We start from the raw sequence: 22,755 nt of genomic DNA, 5'->3' as shown, positions 1-22,755 counted from the left end.
ATCACAAATGACCTCCAAACAACTCCTTTTCCAGATGAATCTGGACGACAGGGCCTGCCTGGGGTGAACATTTATTCGTGGAGCTAGCTCATTAGTGTAGTTGTACATAAAGTGAAGTGAAAAGGCCAACCCGCCTGTGGAGCTTGGTGTTTTCTCCTGGAAGTTACGGTGAGTTGGCCCAAGGTTTTCTGGGAGTGAATGTTCAGAGTTTCAATTGCGTTTATTGAACTGTAGAGATTATTTTAGTGAGTTGTGCTTGTGTAAGCTTCTTGGAGTAAGATGCTGAAGCTGTCATGCATTCATAGTTACTGACTTCCTCCCAAGTTTGACCCTTATTTCTTTCTCTTGAAAGGCCAGGTACATGTACATATATAGAGACATCTCATACTTTTTACAGTGTAATACAGTGTACAATCTACAAACTGTATGCTACTATTCGTATATGCTAGCTACATGACTAACAACGTGACTATCAAAAGCATGTGTGGGGCTGATTGTTGATCTTAAGGCCTATGTATGTACAAGGAGTAATGGTAATGGTTACGCTAGAGGTAACACTTCTAGTAGAGCAGCGGTTAGTACTTAACAATGTATCTCTGACTCGCATGTGATGTGGTCACTTCCCTGCCCTAGGAATCAATGTCTGCATACCAGTCAGTGCTTCAGTATAATCATCTTACAAATACAATTGTAATATAACCTTGCTATTTAGCAGTGGGGCTTAGTGTAAGGAAACTTGATAGCAAGCAAGGAATGCCTGGGTTGGCAAGGTGGCTGATTATTTGGATATTTAGTTTCCTCTGCTCACAGTGAAAACTTTAATTTTATGCTGATAATGTATCATCCTATTGGGTTGTGACAAAGGGTCGTCTAAACAGAGCATGTATCACGTTTAAGTTAGCTTTGCAAATACAATGGTTTCCGCGTTGTGTACGTGCAGGGCGAGCACTATACAGTGGTCTACAGGTATGTCATTTTTGAGCATGGTGTGTGCAACCTGGTGGGCTTACTTCCTGAAGTGAAGCTGTAGGCAATGTCACTTCACTGGTGTGACCATGGAAAGGAAATGCCTCCAAGCTCTCCTTGTATTGACACATTGCAACTTTAATATTTGCCACAAACTTCCGAATGACCTGCAAACTATAATTATACCGCCAACAAACCCAAGTGTATGTTTTTTCAATGTGAATTAGAGGCATATCATTATAGTGCTATACTAGTGCTTGTTATACTTATTCCATAATTATACAGTTTGTATCCAAGCTACAGGCTGTATAGTTGCTCTTTTTGATCTTTTATTGCATATAGTTTATTTTGCATGTGATTGGGTTGTGATGCTTTTGTAAGACTATCTGTTACTAACAGGAATTGTCTGCCTTGTACACATCTACATCTCCCAGTTTGTCTTACAACTGTACTGATGTATATCTTAGCTGTGAATCTGAAAGTTACTTGTGTATTTTTTGTGTGTCGGTTGTTTGCTTTTAATTCAACAGTGTTTCTCTGCACACTTAAAGAAGCTTGTTTTATATTCTGCTTTAGTCGTTAACTAGCTGTCAATACTTGTGCAGGACTATCCCATAACTGAGCAGATGTATTGACTATCATTGTTTACACACTAGAGCCTAACACACAATCACTGCTCCTGTTAATTATGGAGTTATTTACACTGAAAGTTTACTGTTGCATGGAGCAAGCAGGTGTGTTAACGTAAGTGCCTATCAGTTTATCACCCATTAGCCACTAATCACACAAATTACATCTCTCACTGTGATTCGCATTGGTCTTTAAACAACCAACTGCACGGCGGGGTTCTCGTGGCCTTCACCCTTTTTTGATGAATCTTTTATTGCATGCCAATCCTCTGTGGTTATCATACTTTCATAAAATTAATAGTTTAAAGACATGTACGCACATCTGTAAGTTACATGTAGTTATACCAATGAATTGTCACCTACACCGTTTTTCCCAACTGTCAAATCAACTTTACACAAAAATTCACACACTAGAATCTGAACAATGTCGTGCTTTAACAGCGAGGATGAGGTTATAAAAGAGCAGACTAGGCAAAACAAGATCATCGATCAGCAATTGAAGAAAGAAAAAGATGTCTATGGCAATACACACAGACTCTTACTGTTAGGTGAGCTTGCATTCATGTAACATTCAAGTGGGTACAGATGAAGGTATACAGGTATTATTTTAGGTCTCAGGTGATGTATCATGTCTGTTTACACAGATGAAACCTGATACCAAACAGTTCTTATTCGTGTCCATAATAATTATTGTGACAAATGGGCTTACTTGTTTTGTCAGAGTGACAGTGTCATAGTTACAGGAAATGACAGCTTGGAATGGAACTTATTAGTACTGATTCTCCAGCTGATTTGGTCACTCGTAATGAGTTGACACTACATATAGCTACAATGTATGTATGAGAACATGCATCAATAAACAGTTTGTCTCATAGTTTGGGTGTATGTGTTACACTGGAAAATTACATGTGCATGCCTGTTCTATAACTGTTGGTGACTTTTAAATTATGTACATGTATGTATATATAAGATGGTCCTTGCTTGAGGTTAGCTATTGTAGAATATATGTACATTGTGCAATAGACAATGACCTACCAGGTGACTAGGTATGTATAATAACACTCTAGGGGCTGGTGAATCTGGGAAGAGCACTGTGGTCAAACAAATGAAGATCTTGCACAAAGATGGGTTCTCAAAAGAGTGAGTGCGGTATAATAATTATGTTAGTGGATGTAACTAGCCACGCATTAAATTGTGTAGGGAGAGATTGGCTAAGGTGACAGAAATCAAGTCAAATGTCAGAGATGTCTTGTTGGTAAGTTCATAAAGGTGTACTTATACATGTAGCTGCTAGTTAATTTATAGTTGAACTTTACTTTGGTTGTTGTTTATTATATCCATGTGCAATGTAATATCAAACTGTATACTCATGTACGTAGATGTACAATGCTACACACTTCACCAAATACGCACTTTGTTTAGACTGTGCTGACGGAGATGAGCAACATGAGCCCTCCTGAGGAACTAGCTGACAAAGAACTGGAGCCAGTCATGACCAGGCTGCTGGAGGAATTACCAAAATCAACATTCGTAGCAGACGATGTGAGTTGAGAAACATTTGAAGCACAGTGTTGTTAGTATCTTAAGCATGTTGTTACCCGAGGCTCGTGGGTGGCCACGAGTATAGTAGTCGTTTGGTTTGTCTGTCTGTCTGTTTGTGATTTCTGAGCCTGCTCACCTGGATGCCATAGCGGTACGTTTACAGCATGGATAGCCTTCACACAACAAGTTATTAATAGTGGCAGATTTTGATGTTAAAGCTTCGTTGTCGAATAAAAGCGAGCAAAAGCTTGAACTTGCATGTTGGCCATTAGAGCTTACTGCCTTATTTGTATAGCTGACTCAGCTGTGATTCTGGTCCTAGTGCATGTGATTGTCCGACCATGCACCATTGCCATAGCGTTCACTGGTTGCTGTTAGATTTCCATGTTCATGTACATATATACTACTGATTTTCACAAAACTGCAACAATCTGGTTGTGAGACGTATATGTACAGTTGCATAGTACTGTGCTGCGGAATTAACTTTTTCACTTATAATTATATCAAAGGTATAAATAACACATCTTGATTGTCCTGGCAAGTTGTCCTAGCATAATACATTTTGTTCTGCCATCAGATGATATTGGTCGGACACTAAATTGTCCGTGCAATGTCCTTAGTTAATCTCTACAAAGAAAAGGGAAGGTAAAGTAATGCTTAGCATAATTATAAAATAGAAGCTTACCTAGTCGTCTTGTCACTCTGCTACATAGCTATAAAATAGACCTGCTCTGTGCAATAAACAAATACACATGACTGATATGAGATCATTAATTTTAGTGTACATGCGCATCATGACCTTTGGTATTCAATCTTTGAATGCTAGGACACTATGACCGGGCAAGTAGTTAAATGGTCAATCATATAGGCTAATTACTCGGAAATTGACCGATGACCGACTGTTATTTATGCTTCTGCTGGTCATTGCAGAATGCTCTATGTGTATGTTCTTCTAATGTGTTATGTTTATTATGGTGCTCTGTCAGGACTTCTTTGATGCTGTGGAGAAGATGTGGGATGATGAAGGAGTTAAAAATACTTTCCAACGGTCCAATGAGTACCAGCTTATTGACTGTGCACCTTAGTGAGTTGTTTGGAGTCGTAGTGTCAATTACAGTGTGTCTAAGCTAATGCCTCTTTGTGTGCTTGCAACAATCCATACATACTGTTAGCATTGCATCGATCTATTACAATAATACGATAATGATTGAAATCAACAATGTAAAATGAGATAGTGATTTGTCTTATAGCAGCTGTTGCAAATGTTGTGGCGATCTTGCTTTACTCTTGCCTTATGTCTGTGTGTGCAGCTTCATGGAAAAAGAGAAACTTCGGGAAATCAGAACACCTGACTACTTACCGTGTGACCAGGTTAGTGCCATGTGTTGAGTTTGTTAGTTCGTGTTTGCATGTGCACTTTCAATACGTATTAATACGCATGCTATCGTCTTTAGTGGTAGTACTAAATATTACGTCTTCACTACAGGATATCTTACGGTGTCGAGTACTAACTTCAGGTATCTTTGAGACGAAATTCGTAGTTGACAAAGTAAACTTTCAGTAAGTTAATTGATTGTATTGTCGTTTTCATCGATACAAATACTTGTTGCTTTGTTGTTGTTGCTCTGATTGAACGGCTACATGTGTATATTTTTGTAGCATGTTTGACGTTGGTGGACAAAGAATCGAAAGAAGAAAATGGATACAGTGTTTTAATGGTATGCCTCTTAGCCATAATTATGTACATTACGTATACATTTAGTGTGTGGAAACCGGATTAATGGACACCTGCTGCCACATGGCACATTCATTTTAGCCTCTATGAGTATGTTACCCCTAAACTTAAAACTTTGCAGATGTAACAGCTATAATATTCGTGGTTGCCTGCAGCAGTTTTAATATGGTCATCAGAGAAGACGGGAAAACAGTAAGCTCATGCACTCACTGCTTGTACTTCATGTCTTGATGCAGCTTGTAAAATTGTACATGAGCTTGTATTGCGTATGTTTTTATGTTCCCTTGTACAGTTTCTATGTTACCAGTATTACCTGTAGGTTCTAAATAATTATAGTTAGACACTGTTTGGAGGTGTCTATGCATGGACACCGACAAAACAGTGTCTAACTCATTTAGATACTAGTACGCATGCGCAAACAATACAACAAGTTTATTTTGCTTGACAACCGGATACTAAGTAAGTTGTATGCTATAAGTCCCATAGTATACCTCCTCTGAGGCACTTTTCCCATAGATCTTATCAACTAGTGTCATGTAAGATTAGCCCGTGGTCCGTCTGGAAACTGAGAGTAGCTGTCTTGTGTATGTGTGCATACACCTGTAATTATTATGTGATGCAAATGTATGACATTGCCCATGCAGAAAATGCACTAATGCCACTTTTTCTTCTCACTGACTATGAGTATAAGTTTTGGATTTTTCTTGTTCAAAATCTTCAAGGCTTTTCAAACAACAACAGCTCTAGCCTTGGCTAGAGACATTCTTCTGTTTTGTGAGCGCTTTTATGAAGCAGCTGGATAACTGCTAGTCTTGCAAAGACATTTCAGCATGCGCAGTATGGTAAAAACCTTGCAAATCTTTTCTTTTCAGCACGCAGATCTCCTATTCTCAGGTGTAAGCTAGTCATGCACTTTAAACACCACAGCTCCAACTTTTAAGAAATCGGAACTAGACCACAGTTGATATAAGAGTGGTATTGGTCGATCATCTGTTGGTGAATTGTAATTTTTATGTCTCGATGTGCATGCTCAATCAAGGCATAGGTTGAGTGTGTTTGTGTAGACTGCTATATACAGCTGCTTAATGATCAACAAAGTGCAAGTAAGAGTTTCTATAGGCTTCTAGTCACGTTTTCTTGGATCTCGATTTGTTGATTTGCAAAACAATGCTTCGTTCTTGCTAGTTTTGCTTACTTACTGAAAGCCATTGCAGTCAGACTCATGCGTAGCAAAATCTGTTGATATAAGCTATTCTACTTATTCACAGTTAGCTTCGTGATGACCTAAGTGGAAAGATAGCTACACACGAAGCTATTTATAGGAATGGTGGTGCAAAAGAGTGGATGTATAATGCATACACTCGGTCCAGTGACATAATTATGTACAAAATTACTCAGCTTGTTTGTCTCCCCACAGAATCGGTTGCGAGAATCATTGGATCTATTTGACAGCATCTGGAACAATCGGTGGCTGAGAACAGTCTCCATTATTTTGTTCTTGAACAAGCAAGACATCCTTAGAAAAAAAGTGGATGAGGGCAAGAAAGTTGAAGACTACTTCCCTGAGTTCTCATCCTACAGACCACCTACTGGTGGTAAGTGTTTTGTGCTGCTTTTAGTAAGCAGGTCAAGCTGTATGAACAGTGATTTAGTCCGTATAATTAATCAACATTCGTTTTTCTGGATGAGAATAGTATTTTAATAACTGATGTGTAAACTTGGTAGCTAAGAGATGTGTTGTTTGATATGTACTTTAGTCTGATGTGTACTTTAGTCTGCATACCGTACGGGTAGAAAATTTCGAGGTGTTTTTAATTTCGCGTTTTTCGTGAGTGGCTGCAGAACACGAAAATTAAAACCCGCGAAAGGCTTTTGCGAGATAGTGACACACCCTAACTCCACGAAATTTACTACCCGCGAAATTTTCCAAATAAGACAGAATATTGAATTGCACGAAAATTTACACCCTCGAAATTTTCTACCCGTACGGTATTGCATAAACACCTATTCAGCTTGATGAACCAATCGGTGTTTTAGCAATTATAAACCCATGATTATTTGTCAGCTACATGTATGGCTGACTACGTTTTACTCTCATTGTAGATCCACAGTACAAGAGAGAAGATGCCCGCGAAAGTGAGGTCTTCTACAGAGCAAAATACTTCTTCAGAGATCAGTTTTTAGTAAGCACTGTGCACATTAATACTAGTATTATTTGCATAATGATATAAATTATATTTCCCTGCACTTTTGCCATGTAGTCTAGTGGGGTTTAACTGTCACTAAATTGGCACCTCAAGCATATGCAACAAAATGGTGTTTTCGATGATGAAGATGAATGAAATGTCTTGCATGAGAAACAAATGAAAACATAGTCAGAGGGTGTAGTCTGTAGACTAGTTCATCAAAAATGTTGCTGTGTGCTTGCAGAAGGAGCTGCTTTAGATACACTCTGGGAGAGGGCTTGGGCTCAGGCTGAGCCTTGCTTACTAGCCGCACTAGTATACTGCACGCACTGCATTAGGCCTGTTCAGCTTCTGTATTCAAAGAAAAAGAAGCCAGTTTAATAATAATAATTTAGGAGTGGCTATTTTAAGCTTACCTTTGCTTGCTTACTAGCCTGACATAGCCGAAGAGAGCTAGCTGTGTTGTTTTTTCTGGCTGGTTCCTTCAGTAGGTACGTGGAGGGAAGGGCTGACTAATTGCACAGAGAGGGAGTGGCTCTGTACCGTTCGCTTGGAGGGGGGATGGCTTGTCCAGGCTGCGCAAGGCTTTGAGTGTGGACAGTGCCCTGGTGTGAACGAGCTCTCTTTTCCTAGTTGTCTTCTTGTTTGAATAGTGTTGCTATGTGGTAGTCATGTAAGCTTATATAGACTGGATGCATAGCAACCAGTCAGTAAATCAGATGAGACATAATATATCAGTTAATGTACAGAGCCCCGGGGTGTAACAGTAAACCACACCTCTCACTCGGGCTTGTGGTCGGGAGGTTTACTGTCATAAACCCCTCTACACCGTACATTAACTAATACATAAATTACTTTTAGGCTAATGACGAAACTTTTTTCTCATTATCCAGCGACTAAGCCAGAAGTCACACGATGGGCGACACTACTGCTACCCCCATTTCACAACAGCAGTTGACACTGAAAACATCCGGAGAGTGTTTGATTCTTGTCGGGACATCATACAAAGAATGCACCTACAAAAGTATGAACTGCTATAACTAGTACTAGTGGGTGTGTTTTAGAGTTTTGTTTTTGTTGCTGTGAGTGATGCAATGTACAGTAAATTTTATTGTCTATTCTGCACTAGTCTCCTCTCATTCTCTGTGTTAGTGATCGATTTACAAACTGTGTAGTGCGTTTTAAAACTAGTCATCCTAATTTAATTTATTGTACAGCTAAAGATATAACGTAAGGGACTCGAGCCCCCTGTTTGTAACATCATTTTATTCAGATTCTAAAAAAGTTGTTAAAAAATACGTTCACAATAAATTGTGCATACAATTAAGATATATGCAGTAAACTATTGCCACGGTGTAGCTCATAGAATATACTATCAGCAGATCCCGATTCATCTTTTAAGGTTAAAGAACACATTTGGGAATAATTGGGTATTGGAACGGGAAACTAGAGCCAATAATTATATTTTAGTGGGCACGCTGGCCACTTTGACCATACAGATATGCACTGTCCTGCTTTTTGCGAACACTCCATATGTCACGTAGCTTTGAAAAGTTATACTAATACCACATTCACCCAGGTGCCACATATTCACTTGGATATAATTATGGCACCTAGGTGATCTTGACAATCCTTTGTTTCTTTCTTGAAGTTCTACCGTTACTACATGTAGCTGGTACTGTCATGAAATACAGTAAGTTCATCATTTAATATACAAAAGTTTCATAATTATGGCTACCACAAAAGCACAACACAATACAAAGTTTCGATTAATGGCTACCACAAAAGCAACAATTAGTAATATTACATGTCGAGTTCAGTTACATAGACATTTAGAACTGCTCATACTTTACATCAGGGTGAGGTTGCTGGGGGTCGTAGCTCACATCAATCACCCTGTATATACTGTCACAGCACTTCCTCTGGGAGCACCTACCGCCATTTGCGAGGTTACAGTAGTACACTGTCACCCCATACTGCTTGCAGTACTGAGGATACTGATGGGCTACTTGGAAAGGGCCAATTGTCTTCTGGTATCCATGATCACTTGAACCGTCTCCCCAGTTGACATACCATCTGTATTATTACATGTGCAGGTATGGTTGGCCTGTAAATATTTTTTTTACTATTAAGCTCCATGAAAAATGTCACACACACACACAAGTATGTAAATGCTGCTCTGCATGCTATATAAGGCTTACACAAAAGGTGTGTCGGCAAGAGTGCAGCGACGTCTATATGGATTGCAGGAGCTAGGACTGGCACCCCAGTCCACAATGATAGCAGCATTTCCTCTGTAGCCTGAGAATGGTTGGATAACAGAACCTTTGGCTGTTGGGTATTCCACTATGGTTGGACAGCATGGGGTGTTTTTGTTGCACTCCGGATCGGTGCCTGCAATAAAAATTGGGGAAATTTGCAAAGCAATGAGTTTATACAACGTGTACAGGAAAACAACATCATGCACCAATGTCAACTATGTGCATTGGAAACACATTGCAGAACGTACTGTTGAATGTTTGGTAAAGGAAGTCCTCGTACACTACAGTGCTCTGAACTTGTTGATGATTCATGTCAGATGGGATGTCCACACATTGGTCCGCTGAACACAACCCGATCACCAATGCAACCAACAATAGCAGAGTCTTCATCTTGAATTTCTTCTTGTGGTCTGTCTATTCTTGCTTGAAAAAATTGAGGAGATAGATACTAGCCTAGAGCAAGGCTTTTTATACCCAAGTGTGCATGCCCATTTCAGGATGTGGTTAACAAACAGCTTTGCCAGCAATTTTTACACAATACAAAATTAAACAGTGCATTCTTATAATTATTATGAACGTGGGGAAAATTATATACAATTTGTTCTCAGTGATCTTGAAGATGGTTTATCCATATCATGGGAAAACAGTTCATACTTGCCATCAGTAACGAGCCAGTCGGGAAACTGCTTTAGAAATGAGCTTCGACTTTTCCAATAGCTAGTTGCGGCTATTTTTAGCGAGCGGTAGTCCTTATATTCCTCCCTGTTGTTTAAAGTTGGTACAAACATTCAGTACGTATGTATTGGGTTTCGAATGCGAATTGCAAATTTTGCAACTCAAAGAGTGAGCATATGGTTAGAAACGCAATCAGGCTTGCAGTACGTATCGATTAACCTCGCATTCGAAACCCGTTGATATCATTTTCATGTGTAGCTCACCTTAAAGTTAGTGGACGCATATCTTTTGGGAGTGACAACAACAGGTCCATAATTTCATTGAAGAGATTATGTTTACTGATTGTCACGCTATACAAGAGATGATAACGTGGGCATAAAACATAATTAATTCCCACCTCGCACTTTTTCCAGCTGTTTTCCTTGCATTAACCCCTTGCCTTAGGCCCTGGACAACAACCTCAAGCGTAACAGGTTCCACGCTCCAAGAGATGGCTGGACAACAGAGAAGAGAGATGAACACTTACAGGGTTCATTCTAATGCTTTTCATTCACCCGATTTGTAGAATCAAGCATGTCCTACTATATATAATTAGTACGATGTCGAGTTGTACATCAGGGGTTTGTGCGTATTAAAAATTCTCACCTAATGGGGATAGTTTTCGCTCCGCTGTTGATGTCACTTCAGTATAGACTTTCCTCAGTTTTACACAGCTGGGAATAGTCTCACAATGAAATAATCTTGGACAATGCACATGGAATCCATGTTCCCTTACGCTCTTGTCTACTTCAAATTGTGCTAACCTCCCACACAATGCTCTGTGTAGTGCTTCAAAATTAAGCCGTTCTCCGCAAACAACCACACTCGCAAAATAGATTGGATGGGCAAGGAAATGAGAGAGGGCTGCTCCCTGCACCCCCAACACGTTCCATCGCATCATCTTGTCACTGCATGACATGGAAAGGGTTGGATCACCCCGTCCAGGTTTCGTACGTAGCAGTCCACTTTGGTGGTAACCTAATCCAGGTAGTTTCTTGTCTTGTGGCCCACTCTTTACACATTTTGCTCCAGTTCTATGAATATCATCATACACAATGCCCACAGGTGTGACATTCAGTGATGTGTCAAGTGCCTTATGTGGGAGGTCAATTGTCATTGTAGTTTCAGTTGTACACCTGTCAATACAATGCCTTTCAATACAATGTGTTTTAACAATACACATCCTCTCGGGAAAGTTCTGGCACGCTGAATCTGCTTTCTCTTTGTACTCGATATTCTCCTGGGTGCTGAGGTTACTATCAAGATAGGGAGGTTTGTAACACGAAAGGTCAACAGTAGTAGACTGAAGGGTAGCATGTGAGGCGTGATCAGGTTTAAGGTCAGATTGTTGGTCCATGATTGTAGATGGTTCCAAGTCCAATTTTTTAGTACTGGGTTCAGATTCTGAACTATCAATTATCTCGGGATGATTGTCAATAGGATGTGATCCGTGTTCAATTGAAGATTTTCGTTTTCTTTTTTTCAGGCTATGTTGTATTTCTTGAGGGAAAATACAAGCATCGCCACCTATAAGATAGAATCGTATATATGGCTGTAACCAGTTAAGTACTACAAGAACACTCACATGGAATCTGGCTTGTGAAAAAATGATACGTCAGACCTTCTTTCAGCCTGTACGTGTTATTTTTAAATGGCTCAAAGATGGAGTCTTTTCCTATAATCGCTTCCCTCAACTGATACAGCAGGTATCTGTGCGCATTGACACAAAGAATTGTAATGGGAATGTGACAGAGAAACCATCTGTCTCAGTGGCTTCAATAGGAAAAAGAGATAACGAGCATATATAACGAGCGTACGTAGAGTGAATTGAAGTATAAGTATTGACAAGAGTAGTCTTGGTATTGACCACAATTAGATGCGATTCCCAGACAAAAGACAATACATAATACAATAGTATATGTTACAACAATGTTACAATTGTTTAAGGTTGCACACTTGCATGCTTAATTTGCACACTATATATGTACTGAAAATTTACCTGACAAAAGCTCTTCGGGCAACGATTTCAGCATGACTGTCATTAAGAACCCATCCTAAGGAGCATGAACGGCATACTCTGAGCACTCAAAATGACACATGAACTATATAGAAAGGTGTATGCCTGCATTGTGTCTAGATTGATGTACAAAAAAATACAAAGGCTGCCTCTGTATAAGGAAGAACTGGTGCTATCAGGATAGAGTGCATGGTACTATACATAGATAACGCTTATCTATCTATGGTGCAAAAAATACATTTGTACATGTATGAATTTCTGAAATCCATGTGTGTGGATGTAAATGATGCGGACAGTTTTGTTATGAATGCATGACAAGCACCTTCTTCACTCATTTTGCTTTGTCCAATGCATTTTGACCCTGTTCCTAGTGCCACCACTTTAAGAGCATTTTTACCACCTGTACTGTCACCCTCTGCAAAAAAAAAGATTATATAGACTGTATGTTCCGTTTTCAGCAGCATGAGCCAGTGATAATTACTAGACTATTATAGACCACGTACTGTGGTGACAGAGAATGGCAGCAAGAGGGGTCCACTCTTGTTTACTCTCGGGTTTTCCCCTCCTTGGTAGGTCACAATACTGCTTCAGGCTAGTCTCCAAGACATCAACGGGAAAATCAGGTTCCCATAAATACGTTGGACAGCTGGCACAGAGAGAACGCAGCATCTCGACTCTGTGATTTTGACATTATAAATTATGAGCATAAAACATTTATTATGTAGATCTCTTTAATTGTTGGGAAGACATCTAAGTGACAAAAAAATTTGAGCAATGCACAATGTATAGCTAATCTAGACCTCACCTAGACGTACATGTATAGGTCTACTGTCATATGCAATCTTGTTCGAGTGCAGAGATCAATGTGACCTTTGACCCTCACAAACCTTCGCCCAGTCGAAAATCCAGTGCACTGCTTTTGGAACATTTCATCAGGTTTCATGGTGAGGTGTGTATGTACACACACATATTATTATAGCAAGGCTACAAGTGTTCTATCTTTATTAATATACATTCCCACAGGGTTGTCGGTATTGCTATGGCTTACTATGTGCAAGTGAGATGTAATCTAAGAAGCCTGTTCAACTTCAGTCGTGGGTACACTCTTGTCACTCAAACAAATGCTTATCCCTTGCTGAAACCCTGCTCAGCATGGACTGTGGGGGGTAACGTCTCTAGGAAAGGACATATTGTGTCTGCTTGTAACTACCAAACTTGTGCTGCGTTGTGTGCAAGAGATGGTAGTGGTGCGAGAGTGACCAAGGGGTCAAAGTCTAAACAAGAGCATAGGTCTGTACTGATGCAGTTCGTAGAAAGCAAGGAAGAGCCAAAGGCAGTGACAGTTGGAGCAAAAGGTTATATATATTTAACCCTCGCTTGAATTAAAGCGATTCTCGAATATAACCACTCAAACAGCTCATAATAATTATTTTGACTTTGCACGTAGTCTCTCAAATAGTGGCCAATATTATTATCTCTTGCAGTTGTCCAAGCTGGTAAGGATGTGAGTTACGTTGCTGTCATCTTGGGTGGGTTCGCAGTCGCCGGATTTCTCCTGTGGTCTGTGGGGAGTGAGTTCTTTATGTCAGACAGTCCCTCGGCCATCTTCACAAAGGCTCTCAAGAGAGTAAAGGCAGACCCGAGAGTAAGCAGATAATTTTCATGGGAAAACTGACCTCCACGAAAACGTGGTTTACCAGTACACATGCAATGCAGTGCAGGCAATGAAATTTTTATTCACGAAAATCTGTGTTCGAGTTAAGCACATTTTTTACCCCACGAAAATTACCTGCTATACGGTTTAGACTGATGCTAAATAAAATAATCTGGGCGTAGATGGAACAAGAGCAGACATTCATTTTGATTATGTTCTACATGTAGGTAATAGAAGCCCTGGGTGAGCCAATCACGGGCCATGGGGAAATGTCGGGTAGAGGAAGACGGCGTCATATTGCGTAAGCATCAGTTTTTATTGCTGATCTTATGCTGCACCTATTTGAAGAAAAACGAGACATTATTATTTTTGTGAGATGGCTTTAACATCAACATTAATAGTTCATGATGGCAACATTAATAGTTTATGATGGCTATATATTATTGCCTCCTTATTCAGGCATCAGGAGTACATTGTTGAGGGTGAGTCGTACATGAGAGTTAAGTTCTATGTTGATGGAAGCAAGAGAAAAGGAGAGGCTCATCTTGATCTGAAAAAGGTGCTTGTACCAATAATAATAATTACAGTGTCTATACAATGTATATGGATGTCTAATGATGAGACTTTAGGGTTGTTTGGGACTAAAGGGCTATACCATACTATGTAATCTGTGTATGAGGAGTTTCCTCTGTATTTACAGAGTTAAGAGGCCTCTCCGAACTATGACTAAGTTCGAGATTCTGTAGGGATGGATTCTATGTTCTGTTTCATTTCTCTTAGAATGACAGGGGAAAATTTGAGTGTCGTTTCCTGTTTGTGGAGCTCAAAGGCTACCCAGGAGGAACTATAGTATTGGAAGACAATAGATAATAATTATCATTAATTTTTTGACTTTCATTCATGGATTGTTTAATTTAAGTTGATAAATCCAGACATGTTAATTGTAAGTGACAACTGGTTGACTAAAATTATACTAAACCAATTTTGAAGTCAATCGGAATGCCATTTCTCAGTTTGTTTCCTGATTGTCATGATGACTTGGTTCTCGAACACAAACGACTGTGTGTAACTCAGCACCCACCAAAACACGACGAAAACGGCCAAGTATTGCACCCAAGCAAACTTCAAATACTGCCAAAAGTTGGGTTGGTATATCACTGTGAAGGGAGGGTACCTGAGTTCAACTTGGATAGAGAAATTGTTACTTGCTTCATCACTCCATATCGGGTATTGGTTGTTCCAGGTCACACGTACTGCATGCATGGGAAAATGTGAAAACACCCAAAATACAAAGCCGGATAACTTTGAAGAAAGTGTCAACAGCCTTAACAGGTAGACTATGCTATACTAAACAGTTGTTTGATTATCAAGGCCTACATTGTAAGAGGCAGCTACAACGTATGCTACACCAATTAAGTACTCACCATTCCTCTCATTGTATCTGCTCAGTATATCAGCAATATCCACACTCTCAGTCCCACTACTGTTCACTGGTGACTCGTTGTACTGGTTCACAGTACCACTAGCTGGGAGAGGTGCATTCTGAGTCAGCTCCAGCTCTCCACCTAGCCACACACCAGAGGCAGGAACAGCCCACGATTCACTGGTGTATGTCACACTCTGCAGTGTCACTCTCGAGAATTGCTCGAGGAAACCAAACCTCTGAAGGGAGAGCATATAAATATAATTGTGCATTCACAGATGCAGTACAGTGTAAGGAATTTAGATTTGAGAGAATGGCTCTATCAATGTTACAAACACACATACATTGTACACACTACACAGACAGTGACTCTTTTTTAGCTGTCCCTGAATAAAAGACACAAACTAGGACTACAAAAAACCTGTGTTACAACCTCACATTTAAGTCTACTTGGAAGAACAGCAGCATTTGTATTGTCTGGACATCATGACCAAGATTGTTAAAGCTGACGGTCATTCTGAAAAAGTCGGTCAAATCATCACCATCTCTGTCGGTTTCGTTGAACTGGAGGTTAAATGGACGCAAAACAATATTACATAGCCAGTGACAGTCACAGCTACAACACACCCAAACAATTATTTCCATGCCACTTCATTCTATATATTACCGTATAGCGCGAAATTTTCGAGGCACTTATATTTCGTGGATTGGCCTCTAAAAGCCATTTCGTTGCACAATGTTCGCGGAATGACTGCTACCGGAAGCCACTCCTTTAAATCTTGCACGTTATAGCAGGTAAAGAACGATTTTCGTGGACTTAATTTTCGTGTAGGATTGCTAACCCACGAAATCCACGAAAATTAAGCCCCTCGAAAATTTCGCGCTATACGGTATATGCAAGAATGTATGTAACCCCCCTGTGCATCGTACTCGTAGCATGTTGAACGAGAACAGCTAGAATGATGTCCTTTTTATACTCCTACCTAAATTAGTACCAAAGAACATACCGTAATGTTGGGTTCTAACTCTCTTCCTGCCAAAGTGACATCGGGACTGAAGGAGCTCCACACTGTTGTGTTCTGAGCGCTCCCCACTCGAATCACCAGCTGACTAAGGTACTGTACTCTCGGCTGCTCTTGGTAGGAACTAGTGTAGTGCCAAAAATCTGCAAAAAAAAGTTTCATGGTAGTATACTTATGCAAGACACCTCTTCAACTTATGTACAAGTACGTGTGGAGAGTTTTTAGTGTTGCGGATGGGCACATCCTGGTTTACCCAGATTTTGTCCCCCCGGACTTTGTTTCAGGGAGTACGTGAAAAACAATAGGCTTGAAGTGCAGTTAAGAGCTAAATTAGAGTAGGATGTAGAGTTAATTGTTGCATATAGCATCAATGATTTTCAATTTAGCCAGCCTAGCGAACTCAAGTAGCAACTGTCATGCAGTCGTTTAATCAAGGATTATCATATACGTAGACTACATACATCCACTATATATATCAGGTTTCAAATGCGAGGTTATCAATAATTATTGTGAACGATACTGTACAAGCCTGATTGTACTTGCGTTTTTAACTTGCGAATTGCATGGAAAGCATGCAAAGCCTTTTTTTGAAAATTTTCTGTTCTGACAGGGTGATTTCTGCTTCTCTGCTAAAAAAAACTCGCATATAGCCCTGAATTGCGCTGTTTCAGGACAAGTCTTAGAGTGTATTAACTATGACTCCACCTTCTGCAAGAAGCACTCTGCAACAAACGAGCCCAGTCTCCTTTTCTCTACAGCCCAAGCTTCTCAGTTCTGTACGGCTTGCTACACTATCGTTCCCAAAAAGACACAAGAGTCTACTGAATGGGCAGTAAACAATTTTGAAATTTCCAGGATAGGAACATAAGTCAGGAGGACGAAGTTGACAAATGCCTAGAAGACCTGCTTGTGACAATGGACCTAAAATCATTGGCTCTCAGTGTTTCTTGTAGAGACAAGAAAAGTTACTAGTGAACCCTACCATCGACCCAGCAAGCGCTATAGAACCTGAACAGCCATAGCTAGCTAATTACCATACAACTTCATTTATCATTTCTGTAGTGTGTGGTTTATACCCTCAAGCTTATAATTTCCGGGAAACTATGAGATTATGGCTCATAATTCCCTGCTAAACACACACAAGTAGGATCTAACTTGCACTTCATTGATCCTTGTGAGCAGATGTAGCAGTCTACACGCACACACACACACACACACACTAATCGTATACAAGTACTTCGCTTGCGTATGCGCACCGAGGCATAACTATACCACCATTTATTAGTCTTGCCATAAATCAGTAGCAAGCTCAATCAATTCTCTAAATCTAGTAGTTGAGTGTATATGCGCTTAAAATAAGTCGAGTATGCGCAAATTCCAGTTTCTAAGGTATTATCGTAGTTGGTGTTGAGAGTCATATTTAAGAAGCCCCAACGGTTGTTGCACTAAATTTTTTATATCGATGTAAAAAGGCGTGTTTATGATCTCAAGGCATTTGGCTTTTTGGTTTGCAAATTACAGTAGACTAACTCTCGCTATTCCGGCTCTCTGAAATACGGCCACCTCGATATACCGGCCATTAATCTTGGTTTGGCACGGATTGCTAGCTAGATGTTTACTGCACAAAACTCACCCTGAAATGCGGCCACTTGCTGTTCCGTATACTGGCCAGTACTGGCTGCCCCAAACTAGGTTTTTCAATACATTTATTACGGCCGGATATGACGTTTTAGGTGTGGTTTGGCAGATTACACTTTAACAGAGAGCATTATCCTTCATTATCCTCGAGATAGAACCGCAAAATTAGTCATTAGATTTGAGGTGAGGTCAGTTTTTAGCTACGGGTATTTTCTGAAATACAGCCACCTCGCTATTCCGGCCAAGCTGTACGTACTGTCCCAAGGGTGACCGGATTAACGAGAGTCTACTGTATTACATAGCTGTTCTGTACCTCCCATAAAATACTCTGTCCACCTGGACCAAAACTAATAATATTTTGGTCTGAGTGGATAGTATATTTTAGTCACCCCCCCCCCCGTAATTATCATTACCATTCACATTAGAAGTTTTAATTTGCGTCTACTGAAGTACTGACACTGGAAAATTGTAAAATGGTCGTTTGTGGGTTGCAATAATAGTCAATGCCAGGAAACCACACCCACTAAGAGCTTTGCATGTAAAGAAAGCACACACAGCGTAAGCAAAAAGTTCAGTGACATATACCAGTGCCTGAGAGTTTATCACAGTTTTAATTTTCCCCCGTTAACTGCTCTGCCTTCAAAAAACGCAATATTTCACCTCACGAAAATTTCCCGCTTGATAACAGTACAGTGCAGGTGGGAGTGGCTGCATGACCTTGGAGGTGGGCCTCCAGCGCTATACACTATACGGTATCCACACCCAAGCTCCCATCAGTTACAGACACTGTCTCTAGCTCTTTGGGATCACACTTGCTGATCTATGGTTTGTCTACTGTAACTGTGCAACTCACCGTTGGTAGCATATGCTATGAAGAATGGTAGGATGATCATCAGACAATAGACCACAACTTGAAATATGGTGGCCTTAGAGAATACAGTGGAGAAGTACTTTTTTGTGGCTGCTTCCTGGAATACTCTATAGAGCACCATTATGGAAAAACGATCTTTCTACAGTATACCTAGCAGTAGCCTCGATTCCAGGCCGCTCTCAATTGAGAAAGACTAGTGAGAGGGGCTGGGATCGAGGCTAACCTAGCATCTTGTTTTCTAATTAAAGCGCCCATAATTAGACATGGCTACTAATACTATATTCTCTAGGCATAGATCTACATCGTTGTTTGGTCTGATCATCAAGCAAACGGAGCAGCCAATTCCTCTCAAAGAAGTGTCTGTGGAGGCAGAAATCAAAGCATGCCTTCTGGGACTAAAATCTGTACTGAAATACACAAACGACTCGTCAGATCCAGCAGAGGTGCTGTTCAGATTCCCAGTAGAAGAGTCCAGTGCAGTGGTGGGACTCACTGCAATTATTGATGGTCGCAGAATCAAGGCCGACATTAAAGAGAAGGAGGAGGCCAGAGCTGCTTACGACGACGCTATTGCTAGTGGACAATCGGCTGCTCTTGGTGAGGAGAAGACGGGAGACGTATTTAGTATCACTTTGGGAAACTTGTCTCCTCAGAAAGATGCCGAGATTCACCTCCAAGTGGTTGCAGAGCTACCTATCGATGCGGAAGAAAATGTTCGATTCTCCCTCCCCTCTGTCTTCAAGTCACGCTACACTCCGACTGGATCCAGCGACCCACTTGCCAATGTGTCAGATTCTGGCTCTCAAGTTTCTTCTGCCCACAGTTCCAGCTACAGTAGATTCCAACTAAACATTCTAGAACCCCAACGCATTGCAACGATCGTCTCCCCCACCCACACTCTCAATTGCACTAACGGAGAAGATAAGATCGAAGTGACACTTAGTGACCAGAAGCCAGCTGATAAAGACTTGGTGGTTCTAATACAGCACAAGGAACCCTATCAGCCGTGTGCAGTAGTGGAGGAAGGAACAGATACTGGCTTCATGAGCCAGAAAGCTGTAATGGTCAATTTTTTCCCCAAGTTCGATCAATTGGAAAATGACTGTGAATTCATCTTCCTTGTGGACAGGAGTGGTAGCATGAGCGGACAGTTCATCCAAAGTGCCAGTGAAACTCTCATTCTCTTCATGAAAAGCTTGCCTGAGAATTGCTACTTCAATATTGTCGGTTTTGGATCACGTTACGAACAGCTATTTCCTGAAGTCAGTGTTCCTTACTCGCAGTCGACTCTGGACAAAGCAGTGGCACACCTTACTGGATTGCAGGCCAATTTAGGAGGAACCGAACTTCTTAGTCCGTTGGATTTCATTTTCAAGTCTAAGCCCCAGGGTGGTCTGTCTCGCCAAGTGTTTGTGCTCACTGATGGTGCTGTCAGCAACACTGATGCCTGTGTGCAGATGGTGAAACAGAACAATAAGAGTGCAAGGTGGGGTATTAATGCTCGTGTACACAGTATTGTAAATATAGGTGGATTTATACAATTTTGTGTCTTCACAATCCCTTAGGTGCTTCACGTTTGGTATAGGGTCTGGTGTATCTACTGCTCTGGTAGAAGGGCTGGCTCATGCGGGCAATGGAAGTGCAGAGTTTGTTAAAGAAGGGGAACGTCTACAGCCAAAGGTTTGATAACATACTTTTTAGTGTAACTGGATTGTTCACTATGGTTGTACAGATGATTGCGGTCTATAGGTAATGCGTCATATCCTAGGCAAGGATATTACTATCTTTTGGCAGTACCGGTCTAAGCGGATGTTACGTGCCCATTTATTTCTGTCATGCTAGAGGTTGGGGGTCACGTGACTGCGGTTAGGTTTGGGGGAGAGCCCCTGCGATTAGCATTAAGTACGTAAGTGTTAGGAGCCCTTTCAGCCCCCCAAACGGTATATCAATATTGTCGGATGGAAAATATATACCTTAAGGTGGCTTATTTTCACAGGTAGAAGATTTGTTTGCGTTTTCACCGTTAGCTCATTCTGCTGGTATTAAATTCTGCTAAATCATGTGAAATTAATTTGTGTTTCTAATTATTCGCAAGTGGTTTTAATGAGTTCATTGCATTTTCCAATTATCTGCGAGTACACATTTTTGTGATTTTACTCTCATTCGCAGAAATTAGTAACTCACAAATTAAAATACTGTATGTCACCTTAAGGTAGGTCTTAACCTCCGTGTGAATGGGAGGGTGTGTGAATGGGAGGGTGGGAGCTAGGCTTAAGATTTGAGTAGCCATTGTCTGTGGTCGCTGACAGCAGCTGTACTTTAGCACGTGGAACCTGGATGCGCATGTGCGGTAGGCACGCCTATGACTGTGTGATTCGAGGTAAGGCCACGGTTAGTGTATTCTCTCGTTAACTACGTTTAACTAATTAAACTACATTTCATTCATTGTTATGCCACTTCAGGTGATTCGCAGTCTCAAGAGAGCCTTGCAACCTGCCCTGACAGATGTGAGTCTGGAATTCAAAATTGACGGAAAGCCTGAAATTCTCCAGTGTCCACAAACCTTGCCTCCAATCTTTGCTGGAGAGAAGCTGGTGGTCTATGCACTTGTCAAGGCAAAGAGTGATAAATTGACAGGAAAGGCAGTACTGAAAGGAAAATTGCTACAGAAATCGATCTCTGACACAGTGGAGTTCAAGTCTGGAGCTGGGGAGTTGCCGCCAGTTTCAACAGTGCACCACCTTGCGGCTAAGGCCCTCATAAAAGACTGGGAACATGAGGGAAAAGATTCTAGAGAGATTGTGAAGCTGAGTGTTGAATCGAGTGTGGTGTCTTCCCGCACCGCCTTCATTGCAGTGGACGAGGAGAACTTGAAACCCATCGAAGGTGCTCTAAAGACGTTTGTTGTCCAGGCTAAGGCACCATATACATTTCAACGACAAGTTCATGGAGGATATCCAACAAAGAAACGAAAGAGATCAACATCGAGAGATCGAAAAAAATCTAACAAAAAAGCACCTACCAAGAAGATGCAAGTATGTGGTGATATGGGAGATGTTCAAGGTGGTCCTCCAATGCTGTCGTTTGTTGTTGCTAAAGGCAGTCGATCGAAGAGTGGGGCTGAGCGATGTGAGTATCAACGTCAAAGCCAATGTGATAATGCACTTTTGGACTATGATGAGGACAGTGATGATGACAGTGAGAGTTTAAATGAAAGTACCAGTTTGCAATCAACTCTTTCCTCGATAATTGGAGCCCAGCAAGCCGATGGCTCATGGAAGATTAACTCTGCTCTGGCTCGATTTGTTGGGAAAACTCTTCAAGAAGTTGAGAGTGGATGTCCGACTGAGTGTCAAGGCGTGACAGCGTTGCTATGGGCTACCCTGCTGATACTGGAGCTACTGCACACACAGTACGTGGATGACCTGGAGGAGTGGGAGTTGGTCGGAGCTAAGGCTGAGGCCTGGACCAAGAAACAGAGCATCTCCCCCGGGGATACCAGTCTGGACAACATGAAGGTCGCTGCAAATAAATTTTTAGCCTAAAATTGAACGTTGTATCATGTATCGGTTGTAATCTCTCATTAGTTGTATAGTTCCTAAACCCTGTTATAATTGTCATGGCTATAGTGTATAATTATAATTATTGATTACATGTACATTTTTTCTGCTGCTGTTTATGATCATTACCTGTGGAACCTATCTTTTACTACTACTACTACGTTTTAATGCTATTAGCGCCAATTGATTATTGATCTAGGTTGTGTCAGGAGCACATGCATGTGGTTGTGCTTCTAATATTTATGCGCCAATGGAAAAGCAAAATTATGGGCGCTGTAATTAAGTAGATAGACGTGGCTTTAAGTTTACATTTTGAAGTGGGTGTAGTATGAGGCTAAAATCATTGTTGGCTGTTATGGTAGTCTAAGAGTCATAGTTTTAAAGTTATAGCTAGAGGAATAAAAATGAAGTTCAGTTGCCAGAGAGTATATATTCAACATAACAAATTGCATGGAGGATCATCCACATGATTCAGTAGACTATGTATGTTCATTGCATGTCAGCCTCAGTCGAGAAAAAAATAATGGTAATTAATTG

The 22,755-nt window shown here is 40.8% G+C and overlaps 6 protein-coding genes across 10 annotated transcripts; 3 read left to right on the top strand and 3 right to left on the bottom strand.

The window, feature by feature from the left end:
• Positions 1–25: 25 nt before the first annotated feature.
• On the top strand, positions 26–9,134 carry LOC135342105 (guanine nucleotide-binding protein G(s) subunit alpha-like). Its single transcript, XM_064538799.1, has 13 exons — positions 26–168; positions 2,010–2,143; positions 2,663–2,735; positions 2,796–2,850; positions 3,018–3,137; positions 4,124–4,221; positions 4,448–4,508; positions 4,624–4,697; positions 4,797–4,855; positions 4,994–5,064; positions 6,290–6,467; positions 6,976–7,055; positions 7,952–9,134. The coding sequence occupies exons 2-13, from the start codon at positions 2,020–2,022 to the stop codon at positions 8,096–8,098; spliced, it is 1,140 nt and encodes a 379-aa protein (XP_064394869.1). The 5' UTR covers positions 26–168; positions 2,010–2,019; the 3' UTR covers positions 8,099–9,134.
• On the bottom strand, positions 8,764–9,709 carry LOC135342111 (uncharacterized). The gene is made up of 3 exons (XM_064538807.1): positions 9,568–9,709; positions 9,260–9,452; positions 8,764–9,134 (listed from the first exon to the last, which is right to left on the bottom strand). The coding sequence occupies exons 1-3, from the start codon at positions 9,707–9,709 to the stop codon at positions 8,891–8,893; spliced, it is 579 nt and encodes a 192-aa protein (XP_064394877.1). The 3' UTR covers positions 8,764–8,890.
• On the bottom strand, positions 9,627–12,993 carry LOC135342095 (tRNA-specific adenosine deaminase 1-like). Of its 3 annotated transcripts, none has more exons than XM_064538782.1 (9): positions 12,866–12,993; positions 12,554–12,726; positions 12,373–12,465; positions 12,033–12,087; positions 11,619–11,743; positions 10,640–11,560; positions 10,392–10,488; positions 10,258–10,344; positions 9,627–10,081 (listed from the first exon to the last, which is right to left on the bottom strand). In XM_064538782.1, the coding sequence occupies exons 1-9, from the start codon at positions 12,991–12,993 to the stop codon at positions 9,907–9,909; spliced, it is 1,854 nt and encodes a 617-aa protein (XP_064394852.1). In that variant the 3' UTR covers positions 9,627–9,906. The 3 variants fall into 3 exon arrangements, with proteins under 3 accessions (XP_064394852.1, XP_064394853.1, XP_064394854.1); XM_064538783.1 differs by having other exon boundaries at positions 12,856–12,966; XM_064538784.1 differs by lacking the exons at positions 9,627–10,081; positions 10,258–10,344 and having other exon boundaries at positions 10,442–10,575.
• Positions 12,863–14,686, top strand: LOC135342110 (mitochondrial import inner membrane translocase subunit Tim21-like). Of its 3 annotated transcripts, none has more exons than XM_064538804.1 (6): positions 12,863–12,999; positions 13,074–13,405; positions 13,535–13,695; positions 13,932–14,005; positions 14,164–14,263; positions 14,485–14,686. In XM_064538804.1, exons 1-6 carry the CDS (start codon positions 12,992–12,994, stop codon positions 14,572–14,574), a joined length of 765 nt encoding a protein of 254 aa, XP_064394874.1. In that variant the 5' UTR covers positions 12,863–12,991; the 3' UTR covers positions 14,575–14,686. The 3 variants fall into 3 exon arrangements, with proteins under 3 accessions (XP_064394874.1, XP_064394876.1, XP_064394875.1); XM_064538806.1 differs by having other exon boundaries at positions 14,405–14,637; XM_064538805.1 differs by having other exon boundaries at positions 12,868–12,994.
• Positions 14,563–18,828, bottom strand: LOC135342106 (transmembrane protein 231-like). The gene is made up of 5 exons (XM_064538800.1): positions 18,641–18,828; positions 16,135–16,292; positions 15,566–15,691; positions 15,129–15,366; positions 14,563–14,957 (listed from the first exon to the last, which is right to left on the bottom strand). Exons 1-5 carry the CDS (start codon positions 18,777–18,779, stop codon positions 14,695–14,697), a joined length of 924 nt encoding a protein of 307 aa, XP_064394870.1. The 5' UTR covers positions 18,780–18,828; the 3' UTR covers positions 14,563–14,694.
• A 55-nt stretch (positions 18,829–18,883) lies between these two features.
• LOC135342084 (von Willebrand factor A domain-containing protein 5A-like) lies at positions 18,884–22,395 on the top strand. The gene is made up of 3 exons (XM_064538770.1): positions 18,884–20,144; positions 20,224–20,338; positions 21,121–22,395. Exons 1-3 carry the CDS (start codon positions 18,922–18,924, stop codon positions 22,201–22,203), a joined length of 2,421 nt encoding a protein of 806 aa, XP_064394840.1. The 5' UTR covers positions 18,884–18,921; the 3' UTR covers positions 22,204–22,395.
• Positions 22,396–22,755: the final 360 nt, after the last annotated feature.

This window comes from Halichondria panicea, chromosome 9, assembly GCF_963675165.1.
Source record: "Halichondria panicea chromosome 9, odHalPani1.1, whole genome shotgun sequence".
Classification (NCBI taxonomy): Eukaryota; Metazoa; Porifera; class Demospongiae; order Suberitida; family Halichondriidae; genus Halichondria; species Halichondria panicea.
Note: the sequence above shows the minus strand (reverse complement) of the source record. Positions and strands in the feature narration are given on the sequence as shown.

What these genes read in the sequence shown, in the direction of transcription:
- LOC135342105 (XM_064538799.1), top strand. Translation starts at nt 2,020, where the DNA reads ATGTCGTGCTTTAACAGCGAGGATGAGGTTATAAAAGAGCAGACTAGG. An exon ending in CTTATTGACTGTGCACCTTA is followed by an intron (nt 4,222 to 4,447) that starts GTGAGTTGTTTG and finishes CTGTGTGTGCAG; the next exon opens with CTTCATGGAAAAAGAGAAAC. An exon ending in TCTTCAGAGATCAGTTTTTA is followed by an intron (nt 7,056 to 7,951) that starts GTAAGCACTGTG and finishes CTCATTATCCAG; the next exon opens with CGACTAAGCCAGAAGTCACA.
- LOC135342111 (XM_064538807.1), bottom strand. Translation starts at nt 9,709, where the DNA reads ATGAAGACTCTGCTATTGTTGGTTGCATTGGTGATCGGGTTGTGTTCA. An exon ending in CCTTTACCAAACATTCAACA is followed by an intron (nt 9,453 to 9,567) that starts GTACGTTCTGCA and finishes TTTTTATTGCAG; the next exon opens with GCACCGATCCGGAGTGCAAC. An exon ending in CTTGCCGACACACCTTTTGT is followed by an intron (nt 9,135 to 9,259) that starts GTAAGCCTTATA and finishes GTAATAATACAG; the next exon opens with ATGGTATGTCAACTGGGGAG.
- LOC135342110 (XM_064538804.1), top strand. An exon ending in GAGTAAAGGCAGACCCGAGA is followed by an intron (nt 13,696 to 13,931) that starts GTAAGCAGATAA and finishes TTCTACATGTAG; the next exon opens with GTAATAGAAGCCCTGGGTGA. An exon ending in CTCATCTTGATCTGAAAAAG is followed by an intron (nt 14,264 to 14,484) that starts GTGCTTGTACCA and finishes CATTTCTCTTAG; the next exon opens with AATGACAGGGGAAAATTTGA.
- LOC135342095 (XM_064538782.1), bottom strand. Translation starts at nt 12,993, where the DNA reads ATGAAACCTGATGAAATGTTCCAAAAGCAGTGCACTGGATTTTCGACT. An exon ending in TGCCATTCTCTGTCACCACA is followed by an intron (nt 12,466 to 12,553) that starts GTACGTGGTCTA and finishes TTTTTTTTGCAG; the next exon opens with AGGGTGACAGTACAGGTGGT. An exon ending in GCCCGAAGAGCTTTTGTCAG is followed by an intron (nt 11,744 to 12,032) that starts GTAAATTTTCAG and finishes CAATGCGCACAG; the next exon opens with ATACCTGCTGTATCAGTTGA.
- LOC135342106 (XM_064538800.1), bottom strand. Translation starts at nt 18,779, where the DNA reads ATGGTGCTCTATAGAGTATTCCAGGAAGCAGCCACAAAAAAGTACTTC. An exon ending in CATAGCATATGCTACCAACG is followed by an intron (nt 16,293 to 18,640) that starts GTGAGTTGCACA and finishes TTTTTTTTGCAG; the next exon opens with ATTTTTGGCACTACACTAGT. An exon ending in CAGATACAATGAGAGGAATG is followed by an intron (nt 14,958 to 15,128) that starts GTGAGTACTTAA and finishes CCATGCATGCAG; the next exon opens with TACGTGTGACCTGGAACAAC.
- LOC135342084 (XM_064538770.1), top strand. Translation starts at nt 18,922, where the DNA reads ATGGCTACTAATACTATATTCTCTAGGCATAGATCTACATCGTTGTTT. An exon ending in CAGAACAATAAGAGTGCAAG is followed by an intron (nt 20,145 to 20,223) that starts GTGGGGTATTAA and finishes ACAATCCCTTAG; the next exon opens with GTGCTTCACGTTTGGTATAG. An exon ending in GGGAACGTCTACAGCCAAAG is followed by an intron (nt 20,339 to 21,120) that starts GTTTGATAACAT and finishes ATGCCACTTCAG; the next exon opens with GTGATTCGCAGTCTCAAGAG.